The sequence below is a fragment of the Besnoitia besnoiti genome, chromosome V (assembly GCF_002563875.1).
Source record: "Besnoitia besnoiti strain Bb-Ger1 chromosome V, whole genome shotgun sequence".
In the NCBI taxonomy this organism is placed as follows: Eukaryota; Apicomplexa; class Conoidasida; order Eucoccidiorida; family Sarcocystidae; genus Besnoitia; species Besnoitia besnoiti.
The window spans coordinates 3,777,154-3,789,661 of record NC_042360.1 but is presented as its reverse complement, the minus strand read 5'-3'; the positions used below and the strand labels follow the sequence as shown (position 1 = coordinate 3,789,661).

Below are 12,508 nucleotides of genomic sequence, written 5' to 3'. Positions count from 1 at the left end.
CGGGTTTGGCGCCTAATGTGAGGACGTTAGGTTGGCTGGACTTGCGCGGGTAGATGTACGAGAGACTGCAGAGTGTGAGATGAAACAGCATGGTCTTGCCTGCCGCGGCGCCCGCTGATCTGCACATACAATCCACTGGAGCCCGCCCTAGGTCAGACACAGGCGCAGTGCGTTTCTGCTTAACGCCCTTAGTTTCGCGGCATGCATCCCTGCACATCTCGTTCACTGTTTTGGTGGCCCTTTCTTGGGGACTCTTAGGGACGAAGGAGGGTGTCGCGGCATGGACTCGTAGAACGTGCAGAATCAATCTCCGCGCAACAAGCAGACGAGGTTATTCATCGAGCAGCGCCTTCCCCGCGTGCCGCGGCCACATTCGATGTCTTGCAGTTTCACCTAGCACATCTGGCAGTCTCTCATTCGACACGAATGTCGTCTCGGGAATGCCCTCGAACTCCAGACTCTGCTATGGCATTGTCTCGGCGATCAACATGCACACGTGCAGACGAGCTGCGGGCGACTTGCTGGTCGCTCGTGACCCGCAGAGCGACACCGCTTTGGCTTCATTCATTCATTGTCTTATTTCGCACCCGCCAGAGACGTTCGCGGTCGTATCGAACGCAGGCGTCCCGCTTTAATGGCGGTGGTCAAGGGTCCGTCACCGAGGAAGCAAAACGTGGCTGAAGGGCAGGACTATAGCCACACGCTATGTGGACAGCGGCTGGCTACCCGTGCAGCGAACGCCTCTCCGCAGAAGTGTCTCAGGTGACGTTCATCAACTCCCGACGCCGAGGATCCCGGTATCGCGTACGACGCTACGAATCGCGGCTCTACTCGTCAGTCTGGATAGACTGCTACTGATACGATGCCGCCGCGCCGTGGCAGTGTGTCGAAACAGTAGGCACTACAGCCGCTGTCCTCTCAAGAGCTGCCCTGGGGCTCGTGTGAGCACCTTTGATAATTCACTCAGACAATTTTGTAAGATTGGTCTTCCGAGTTACAAGCGACACAACGAAAGATTCTCTGTCACTATCCGCTCTAAGGTAACATGTGGTATTTCACATAAAAACATACTCACCAGCTACGGAATACTAGTCGACGCGCTTCCGTTTGACGCAGTGTACCTCACACGGAAACAACTGAAACCAATGAAAGAGGAAGTGCCGCTCGGCAACGCAGATGGTTTCTGGCAAAATCGTCGCGAAGCTTGATCGTGGGCGACATGCGGACGCTAAATGGAGCAAGGTGCTACTGAAAGACATGTGGCCCACGTCGCAAGAACCTTCAGCTCCGCAATACCGTCAGCGTCCTTGCCCAGCTGCTGGCGCACGACCACGGCGTCTCCCGTATAGAAGCACTTCGGCTCTCATTCCCCGCTCACAAGACTATCTTGCAGTTCGGTTCAGCGTCTCACGCTGCCAAACGGGTCGACAAAGAGGATGCAACGTCAGGCGCACTGGAAAATGTATTCCCTTCTGGACGCAGCTAGTCGCGCACTTTCGCGACCTGCTTCCATCATCGGTGTGGCAAACGAACACGACTCGAGAGCTCTGTACGAGGCAGAACTTGCCGATGAGCTCTTAAACGTCCCTGTATCCAAGAACGCCTTGGGCGCGTCCTTCCAAGCCACTGCACCTGTATACTCTGCTTCGGACTCTATCCATGAGCCAACACAGCTACTGCCCCGTGGCGGCTCCTCCGGGGCCGGCTTGGGGAGAGGGCTCTCAACTTCCGAAGGCTCCTGACCCTCGTGCTCCTCAGGCAAGTGAGTTTAGGATTGCGGCGGTTTCTGTCTCTCAACCAAGGGCCACAGCGTGCGGTGGGTGTGTAGAAACTCGGTGCAACGAGATCCCGTCATCGAGCTGTATTCTATGAGTCAAGCCGCCATCGTGCTGCAATCGTGACTTCGCAATGTCACGAAATCCCGTGCACACTTCTAGGCCCTGAGTAAAGGGGCGGTGTGCGTTCGCTTTGCTCTTATAGTGGCCAGTGCGGCTCTTCCAGTGCGGCTCTTCCAGTGCGGCTCTTCCAGGGTAAAACTTTCGGTCGCTTGCGAATATCTGAAAAGGGTCTTGAGCACAGGGCCGCCATGCTACGCTTGCGCCTGTCTCACCACACTATTTGACGTTGTCCTCGAATATATGTACATCGCCCGAAAGTATGGGGCGTCTCAGGATCCGCCGCTGCGAAACTGCAAACTAAGTCACATCTAGAAGGGAGCACTAGGAGAGTCGAATGCACCTCGGTAAGTCAATGCGGCGGCAAGCGCTTGCGAAACCACGGCGAAAAAGGGGGCTGGTCGCCCTTCATATCAAAAAGCCCCGGTATCGAAGAGAGCAGCGCGACTCGCGGCCCCGATGCTCGGTCACAGAAGCGAATCGGCAGGCACTGACGTGTGGGGGTAGGAACTGCAATGACGCTGTGAAAGTAAAGGGTATCCGCGCCGTTGGCGTTCCCTGTCAAGCACCGGTGCTCCTCACGCGAGCGGCCCTCTCCGTTAGCTGCATCAGACGAGTTTTCGTAACGACTACGCGCTCCAAGGTTGCAAGCAAAAGACAGTTTTTTCCATCACAGCTAGACTATGTTACGAACGTGCAGTGCGCATGACAACAAACGACGGAACGCCCACGCAACACAAACTTCTTTCAGTTGGAGACGTTTTGTGCCCACAACATACGTAACACTGGTCCGCGCGACACGCTAAATAAAAAGCGGCACGGAAGTCTCACCAGTCAGCAGGTCCAGTCCGCGCTATGTTGCCACCCATGTCACAAAATTCCTTCGGTCCCGCGATGGCCCTTGGAAACTCGCCTGTTTCCTCGTGCGCCGTGAACCCCTCTCCATACAGCCGACAGATCGACCCGTCCTCTTCCCAAACAAATACCCTGCACTTGGGCTCCGCCGCACACGCCGCCTGGCAGTCAGTCGCCAGGGGCGTCGACAGAGTGTCAGCTACCTGCGGCGCGTTGGTGTACGTTACACCTTTCACGAAACAACTGAAGTCACATGACCGGGACCCCGTCACGTCGTTCTTGTACGTGTAGAACTGGGGCCGGCCGCTCTTGATGTGGCAGTATTTTGATGTCAGATTATACGTGAAGTGAGTGCAGCCTGGTGTGCTCTGACAGTATTCCATGCACGCTTCCGTGTTCCCTTTCTGGACGGCGTTTTTGATGTTGGGTGCCTTGGAACCTGTGTTGCCTTTGTGAATGCAGGCCTCCCTCGGGTTGTCGCTGGTAGCATTCGGCAACTCTGTCAGCGTCGAGTCATTGCTTCCTGAAGGCGTACTTGCCTCGGGGCCTTCAACAGATTCGCCGCCGGCTGGTGGCTCCTCTGTCTCAGAGCCACCGACTGCTGTGTCACCCTCCGATGGCTCCTCTACCTCGGCTTCTGGAGGCGGCAGCCCTGGCCCTGCGTCCGAGCCTTGGAGACCGGGAGTGACTTGCGGCCCCGTCGAAGGAGTCGGCGGAGCGCCTCCATTCGCTACCTCGGCTTGCATCAGGTTGCCGCCCATGTCGCAAAACTCCTTCGGCCCGGCAATAGCATCTGGGTGTACTCCTACTTCCTTGTGCTTCCCAAAGCCTTCCCCCTTGAAGTAGCATTTCGACTCGTCCTCATGCCACACAAATACCTTGCACTTGGGCTCCGCCGCACACGCCGCCTGGCAGTCAGTCGCCAGGGGCGTCGACAGAGTGTCAGCTACCTGCGGCGCGTTGGTGTACGTTACACCTTTCACGAAACAACTGAAGTCACATGACCGGGACCCCGTCACGTCGTTCTTGTACGTGTAGAACTGGGGCCGGCCGCTCTTGATGTGGCAGTATTTTGATGTCAGATTATACGTGAAGTGAGTGCAGCCTGGTGTGCTCTGACAGTATTCCATGCACGCCTCCGTGTTCCCTTTCTGGACGGCGTTTTTGATGTTGGGTGCCTTGGAACCTGTGTTGCCTTTGTGAATGCAGGCCTCCCTCGGGTTGTCGCTGGTAGCATTCGGCAACTCTGTCAGCGTCGAGTCATTGCTTCCTGAAGGCGTACTTGCCTCGGGGCCTTCAACAGATTCGCCGCCGGCTGGTGGCTCCTCTGTCTCAGAGCCACCGACTGCTGTGTCACCCTCCGATGGCTCCTCTACCTCGGCTTCTGGAGGCGGCAGCCCTGGCCCTGCGTCCGAGCCTTGGAGACCGGGAGTGACTTGCGGCCCCGTCGAAGGAGTCGGCGGAGCGCCTCCATTCGCTACCTCGGCTTGCATCAGGTTGCCGCCCATGTCGCAAAACTCCTTCGGCCCGGCAATAGCATCTGGGTGTACTCCTACTTCCTTGTGCTTCCCAAAGCCTTCCCCCTTGAAGTAGCATTTCGACTCGTCCTCATGCCACACAAATACCTTGCACTTGGGCTCCGCCGCACACGCCGCCTGGCAGTCAGTCGCCAGGGGCGTCGACAGAGTGTCAGCTACCTGCGGCGCGTTGGTGTACGTTACACCTTTCACGAAACAACTGAAGTCACATGACCGGGACCCCGTCACGTCGTTCTTGTACGTGTAGAACTGGGGCCGGCCGCTCTTGATGTGGCAGTATTTTGATGTCAGATTATACGTGAAGTGAGTGCAGCCTGGTGTGCTCTGACAGTATTCCATGCACGCTTCCGTGTTCCCTTTCTGGACGGCGTTTTTGATGTTGGGTGCCTTGGAACCTGTGTTGCCTTTGTGAATGCAGGCCTCCCTCGGGTTGTCGCTGGTAGCATTCGGCAACTCTGTCAGCGTCGAGTCATTGCTTCCTGAAGGCGTACTTGCCTCGGGGCCTTCAACAGATTCGCCGCCGGCTGGTGGCTCCTCTGTCTCAGAGCCACCGACTGCTGTGTCACCCTCCGATGGCTCCTCTACCTCGGCTTCTGGAGGCGGCAGCCCTGGCCCTGCGTCCGGGCCTTGGAGACCGGGAGTGACTTGCGGCCCCGTCGAAGGAGTCGGCGGAGCGCCTCCATTCGCTACCTCGGCTTGCATCAGGTTGCCGCCCATGTCGCAAAACTCCTTCGGCCCGGCAATAGCATCTGGGTGTACTCCTACTTCCTTGTGCTTCCCAAAGCCTTCCCCCTTGAAGTAGCATTTCGACTCGTCCTCATGCCACACAAATACCTTGCACTTGGGCTCCGCCGCACACGCCGCCTGGCAGTCAGTCGCCAGGGGCGTCGACAGAGTGTCAGCTACCTGCGGCGCGTTGGTGTACGTTACACCTTTCACGAAACAACTGAAGTCACATGACCGGGACCCCGTCACGTCGTTCTTGTACGTGTAGAACTGGGGCCGGCCGCTCTTGATGTGGCAGTATTTTGATGTCAGATTATACGTGAAGTGAGTGCAGCCTGGTGTGCTCTGACAGTATTCCATGCACGCTTCCGTGTTCCCTTTCTGGACGGCGTTTTTGATGTTGGGTGCCTTGGAACCTGTGTTGCCTTTGTGAATGCAGGCCTCCCTCGGGTTGTCGGTGGTAGCATTCGGCAACTCTGTCAGCGTCGAGTCATTGCTTCCTGAAGGCGTACTTGCCTCGGGGCCTTCAACAGATTCGCCGCCGGCTGGTGGCTCCTCTGTCTCAGAGCCACCGACTGCTGTGTCACCCTCCGATGGCTCCTCTACCTCGGCTTCTGGAGGCGGCAGCCCTGGCCCTGCGTCCGGGCCTTGGAGACCGGGAGTGACTTGCGGCCCCGTCGAAGGAGTCGGCGGAGCGCCTCCATTCGCTACCTCGGCTTGCATCAGGTTGCCGCCCATGTCGCAAAACTCCTTCGGCCCGGCAATAGCATCTGGGTGTACTCCTACTTCCTTGTGCTTCCCAAAGCCTTCCCCCTTGAAGTAGCATTTCGACTCGTCCTCATGCCACACAAATACCTTGCACTTGGGCTCCGCCGCACACGCCGCCTGGCAGTCAGTCGCCAGGGGCGTCGACAGAGTGTCAGCTACCTGCGGCGCGTTGGTGTACGTTACACCTTTCACGAAACAACTGAAGTCACATGACCGGGACCCCGTCACGTCGTTCTTGTACGTGTAGAACTGGGGCCGGCCGCTCTTGATGTGGCAGTATTTTGATGTCAGATTATACGTGAAGTGAGTGCAGCCTGGTGTGCTCTGACAGTATTCCATGCACGCCTCCGTGTTCCCTTTCTGGACGGCGTTTTTGATGTTGGGTGCCTTGGAACCTGTGTTGCCTTTGTGAATGCAGGCCTCCCTCGGGTTGTCGGTGGTAGCATTCGGCAACTCTGTCAGCGTCGAGTCATTGCTTCCTGAAGGCGTACTTGCCTCGGGGCCTTCAACAGATTCGCCGCCGGCTGGTGGCTCCTCTGTCTCAGAGCCACCGACTGCTGTGTCACCCTCCGATGGCTCCTCTACCTCGGCTTCTGGAGGCGGCAGCCCTGGCCCTGCGTCCGGGCCTTGGAGACCGGGAGTGACTTGCGGCCCCGTCGAAGGAGTCGGCGGAGCGCCTCCATTCGCTACCTCGGCTTGCATCAGGTTGCCGCCCATGTCGCAAAACTCCTTCGGCCCGGCAATAGCATCTGGGTGTACTCCTACTTCCTTGTGCTTCCCAAAGCCTTCCCCCTTGAAGTAGCATTTCGACTCGTCCTCATGCCACACAAATACCTTGCACTTGGGCTCCGCCGCACACGCCGCCTGGCAGTCAGTCGCCAGGGGCGTCGACAGAGTGTCAGCTACCTGCGGCGCGTTGGTGTACGTTACACCTTTCACGAAACAACTGAAGTCACATGACCGGGACCCCGTCACGTCGTTCTTGTACGTGTAGAACTGGGGCCGGCCGCTCTTGATGTGGCAGTATTTTGATGTCAGATTATACGTGAAGTGAGTGCAGCCTGGTGTGCTCTGACAGTATTCCATGCACGCCTCCGTGTTCCCTTTCTGAACGGGCTGCTTCGCGTCGCGCGCCTTGGAACCTATGTTTCCTCCGCGCACGCAGGAAGTTGACTGGTGATCTGTCGTCGCATCGCTGCGAGAGGCTAGAAACGTTGGCGCCGTTCCGTCTGGTATGAGAGCTACACCGGGGCGTCGGATGAGAATGCTTTCAGTTGTCGGCAATCGATCTGCATAAAGCAGGGCCAGAATGACAGCCGCATGGTACTTCATTGCGGAAGTATATGAAAACGGGACAGTAGTTCTGGGGACACACCTGCAATGGGAAGTGACAGCATGGAAAATTTGGGGGGTGATATTCGCTGTACGCGAACCGCCGCCAGGAAGCAAGAGTTATTTTTAAAGATGAGTTCGAGGCCATGCATGGAGCAGAGCACGGGGGCACAGCGATAGCTATCAGTCGTCGCACTTGTGTTCAACAACGGCTAGCCACTGTACGCTTAAGGGTGTCGGAGTTTGATACGCCGGCCCATTCATTGGCACAGGCACCGTCACTTGGTGGGAACGTTTGTGCGTCATCAGCAGAGCCTGAGGAAGGCAGCATCATCGCCCTGCGCTGTGTACTTGCTGCCAACTGCAAACTAGCGCTTCGCGACTCTCTAGAATGGCGAGTGGCTGTGCGTTCAAAAGGGCGTAGTCCCGTCCAACTAACTCGAGTGACTACTTCGTCTGCACCTCACGCTGAAACGGTTCTGTGATGGGCATTTAGCTCATGCTGGCAATGTGTGAGCAAAAGCTTGTATCGCTGCAGTGCTGTGAAGCTAGCTAGATTCATGATCGGGTAAATGGGCGGGTGCTCACTTCTCAAGAGCCTTGTCGCAAGCACCAAGCAGCGGGGCTGTTGGCACGCAGCCGTACGAGCCGGAGATGATACTGTGTCAGGAATAGCACGCCACTGCCTCCCGGTCAGTCGCCTCCCGAGCGGAACTTTTTCGAGAGACGGGCTACCCCGCTCGAAAGAAATGTAAGTTTCCCATTTTGTGTAGTGCCTCCGCCTCAGCCGTGCGCAGCCGATCTGCCCTGTCCTATTCCTCAGCGTTGCGAGCGATTTTTGACTTCCTAAAAGATAGCGATCAACAGTGACCCAGCAGTGGAACTCCATACGCACTTTGTTTTCAGCGCTGTCGTCGATGAGAGGCATTCTTTCACGTCTGCAGAGGGGAGCGGGTGTGTGAGGTGCTGACTCAGCCCATGCAGGAAAGGAGCCAGTCCGCCCTTCTGCGGAGTCAGTGTAGGGATGCCACCGCATTTCACGATATTTTGCCTTCATGGGGTGTGTTCCGTCACGGTTTTTCATAGCTGTTCCGCGGTAAGGACTGGTGCATGGGAGTCGCTGCTCCTGTGTCACCGCCGCGTGCCCAGGCCGCAGTTTCAGTCACTACCGTTGATCGTAGTCGTGCGGAAAGCTCAGAATCTCATGTGGTGCGGTAATGAGGAAAACAAGCACTGTGACGTGCAAGATTCACCCCGCATGGCGGTCTTGGCCTAGCTTCGTCTGGTGGCCGTCACACAGTGTGCCGCTGCTCAGGCAGGACGGACGAACATCCCAGTATAGTGCTGCGATGCAGACGAGTGGAACGATACTTGCTCCTGTGGATGCACAATATGATGTATTATCGCCTCCAACTGCTCTAGAGTTTCCCTTTCTGGGGTGGCTGTATTTTGGAACTCACGCCATTGCGACACAGTGAGATGGACAAAGTTCGCTCTGGAGAAGCCATTTCAGCGTGGCTTCAGACCGCTCTCTTTCCACTAAGTGTCGGAGCCAAGTTCAGCCACCGGTTCTTTCGTGTGGTTGGCCTGCTAGTGAGTGGTCTGCAGCCTCCCTTGCTACGTCTCACACCTTGTGGTGCTGCGCTCATCCTAACCGAGCGAACCAGCACGTCCCACTCAGGTGTGGTGTCCGGCAACTCAGCAGTTCTTTTCAATCGACTTGAACGCCAGAAACATGTCTCGTCGCGATTGAGCTGTTATCCGTCTCTGTGTGCATTGGCACTCTATCACAGGTTCTGTGAAAAGTACGTAGTGTTGGTCACCCACACAGATCTCTGAATGAAGGCGGAGAACACTATAGGCTTTCTACGAACTCGATCAGCCAGCACAGCCCAGCAACACACAGTAGCGCACGCGTTGTTGCAGACTCGCAAGAGAAAGGCACCCGGGTAGGGCCCCAATTTCAGTGTCCGTCCATTAGCAGTACTTGCAGCCCCCCCCCTCCCGCCACGAGTCTTACAAGTCGGCAGACGGCAGCGATCCCCTGTGCTCGTCAGTTCAGGGCTTCTGATGAACACGCCAAGGAGCTACACATTACACAGGAACTGCTGTTTGCTTTTGTTCCTTTGCCCTCCATTGAACACTGGCAGTTGTCCACGGTTCAAGCGATCTCGCACGCTGGCATTGGGTGCGTCGGCATGCGCATGCGGCAACTGCAAACGCCGACAGGTTACTGCGTTCTACGGTGCATGGCAATGCCGTCGATGCTCTGACGCGCCCTCGTCAGATAAAGCAGGCTTTTCTCTCTCGAATCGTCTATTTGGAATGTCCAGCTTTTGCTCTCTCACTCTTTTGGGCGGTGGTTTGTTTGGCATCACTGGAGATCGAACGAACGGTTAGTCCGCATGCCATCGTAGTCTTTTCGTCACAACCGGCTTCAAGCCGTCTGCAGACGGACGTGCACGAGCACGGTTGCGCTTCCTTTCGTGAAAGTGGTGACGTGACACACGGAGGATTTTGTTTGATACGGTAGGAAGCTCGTCTGTGTCCAGCTGAGAGAAAGGATTGCCTCCATTTCTCTGCGTCGCTCGCCGGCCGCGAGCGAATGACTTCTTTCTCAAGAACGCGACGATTCATTTTCTGGCAACCCGCACTGCACCCGGCTACAGAACGTACAAACTGCTCGGGGTCCTAAAGCTGACTGGGAGGTGGCACAGGCTGCGCGGCTCGCGCCAGCGGCGTCTCTCTTGACATCTCCGAATTTTACGTCCGAATTCAGTTTGGACTCCCAGGATGGGGAAACGGAAATCGAAGGCGCTGCAGACGAAGAAATCCAAGCTGCCCAAGCTCGACAAAGAGTTTGAGTGCCCGTTTTGCAGCCACCCTCGAGCGGTGGCGGTAAAGATGTAAGGACAGGAGAAGAAGCGGACGTGTGTCCTCGGAAACGGCCTTTTGCGTTGTGCGGCCGGCTCCCGCCGTTTTGTACATTAGCTCCTCTCGAAAGGAACTTCTTTTATTGCAGCTTGGCGTGTGTCGTCAGAGGAGCATACAGCTGTAGTCTCGATGTGGTGCTTGGCAAGTTGCCGACAGCAGGGTAGAGGGGGAGACAAAGCGTCAGTTGCCGTCTGGGTTGTGTGTATGTGCATTTTCGCTGGCGGGCTCTCCCTATCCTCACAGATTCTTCAAGAGAACCTGGCTGCTCCATTATTTTCTGCGTGCCATGCAGGGACCGCGGGCGAAACATAGGGACGCTGGCTTGTCGAATTTGTGGTACCTCGTATGAGAAACGAATCAATCGGCTAGACGAGCCCATCGATATCTTTGGCGCGTGGATCGACGCGTGCGTGAAAGCCAACACGCAGGCGGCGGAGCAAGCTAGGCGGAAGGTGGGGTCGTCCGCTGAAGGGGAGGTCGGCGGATTTGATGGAGATGGCGCTTCTTCTGCAGGTTTGCCTTTCCGCGGCGGCCTCGCAGGCGCGCGACCGCGAGCAGGAGGGTCGACTGGAGAAGAACGAAGAAGACTTGGAATTGATGCGCAGGAAGCTGCGAGGCGGAGGAGTTCAGCAGTGGCAGAAGCCTCGGACGGGGACGATGAAGAAGAAGAAGACGCCGACAGTGACGAGGATCTTCAACGCACATCGGCGTCCGTTTCAAGCCGAGGCGCGGCCTCAGGAAGCGGCGCCCGTTTGAAGCGTCTGCGGGGCGGCCGAGGAACGGATGACGAAAGCAGCGAGTATGAAGACAGTGCCACGAAGGAGAGATTTTACCACAGAGGCGACTCAGCTGCGCCGGATGCGATGAGGGTACTTAGGAGACTGCGAGAACAACAGAAAGAGGAAGAAGAGGAAGCGGACAGTGGGCGCGACGGCGCCTTATTTGAAGACGATGAGTGACAAGGCTTTCTGCGGTTGCTCACGGTGAAACGAATCGAGTTGTCATGGAGAGGGTCAGGGTTTCAGCTGGTTTCCACTGCTGGACAGGAGTATAGTGTTCCACGGAACAGGTCTTCTCGTCCCGGTCCTGAATAAGCATTCCGTTGCCTGCCTTTTCTGCGGAATGCTTGAGTTGTTTGGATTCTGAATGATTCTTCTCGCTGAGGTGCTCGTCATGTGTAACAGCACCTTCCAAAACTCTCGAATTTCTGCAACTTCACACTTCTCCGTGAGAGCCCGCCCCGGTGGCGCGACGAACGCCAATCGTGTGCGTTTCACTGGATGATGCAGGATACCACACGTGAGACACGGGATCTATTTGTGTGAGGTCGGCCCTCACCGCACAGGGGGCTCTTGCGCCGAGCCGTCAAGCGGCGTGCGGCTGTCTATTGACGCTGAAATGCATGATGGACAAGTCCCTTTCTTTGCCGTCACCCGCCAACATGCAAGGATGCCAAGAAGCGACCGCACGGCATAGACGCTCACGAAGGATCAGGTCTTACTTTTGTACTGAACTGGAAGATTGGCACTGTTCGCTCCAAAGAGCTGAAAACGAACGGGCGGCGATAGACTGCCACATCTGCGTGGAGCAACGCCGGCGAGCCAACCGTTTCGCAGTCAGTGTCGCTCGCGGCGTGTCAACTCGCTCAAAAACTGTGCTTTGTATTCGAGTTGCAGGGAGTGTATGAGAGGTCACAAGCAGCCCCGCCGTTCTACGGCGTCTTACACGTTTGCGTGTTTACACTCGTTGGGTGGGTTAGCGGCGTCAATCACCCTCACAAGCTGTGTGCGATTGAAGGCTCAAAAGAAGGTGGAGGTAAAAGGTGGAACACACAAACACGGGCCTCAGCGACGTATCAGCTTCTGCAGATGAAGTGCGGCAGTGCCTCTTTCCAACTCTCCTCGCACCGCCATATCTCGACAGCTGCTCTAACGGTTGTGACATCGCTACCGTCGCGGCTCGCGTCCTTCTGTGTGGGCCGCGCCACCGAGGAAACCCCCCGCAGTGAACGGGCGAAAGGGACAGCAGATTTTCGTAGTGGCTGTCACTATCAATTCCGTCTTATCTGGGTGGGTATTGTATTTTTGCATTACGATGCGGTACGGTGCAGGCTGACGTCACAGTCACATGTGGTCGTCTGGACGCAGCTTCTCCCAGCAGTCGTGGTTACCTATGATCTGAGTGAGTAGAAGGCCGCGTTTTAATGTTAAACATTGCCTTCCGCTGGCACTCCGTTTAATGCCGAAAAATGGCTGCGCTGGGATGCTCCCAGGGGGGCTGTACGATGTGACCAGTAGACGACGACGCGCAGTACACCATCAGAGCTTAGACTAGGTTAGCAGTTTCTAGTGAAGTCAAGGACAGCGAGGTCACTTCCACACGCTGCCATGGCCTGCCCGGTCGGTCACATGATCTAAGAATATATACCGGCCTTTGAATCACACGCTATGCTAGTAGCAT

At 56.6% G+C, this 12,508-nt stretch overlaps 2 protein-coding genes across 2 annotated transcripts; one reads left to right on the top strand and one right to left on the bottom strand.

Moving 5' to 3' along the window:
- Positions 1-2,722: 2,722 nt before the first annotated feature.
- Positions 2,723-7,114, bottom strand: BESB_063420 (uncharacterized protein; the record flags this gene model as incomplete). The annotated part of the gene is made up of 1 exon (XM_029364756.1): positions 2,723-7,114. The coding sequence occupies one exon, from the start codon at positions 7,112-7,114 to the stop codon at positions 2,723-2,725; it is 4,392 nt and encodes a 1,463-aa protein (XP_029219464.1).
- Positions 7,115-9,907: 2,793 nt separating this feature from the next.
- On the top strand, positions 9,908-11,007 carry BESB_063410 (putative transcription elongation factor 1; the record flags this gene model as incomplete). Its single annotated transcript, XM_029364755.1, has 2 exons — positions 9,908-10,020; positions 10,341-11,007. The coding sequence occupies 2 exons, from the start codon at positions 9,908-9,910 to the stop codon at positions 11,005-11,007; spliced, it is 780 nt and encodes a 259-aa protein (XP_029219463.1).
- Between the last annotated feature and the right edge of the window lie 1,501 nt (positions 11,008-12,508).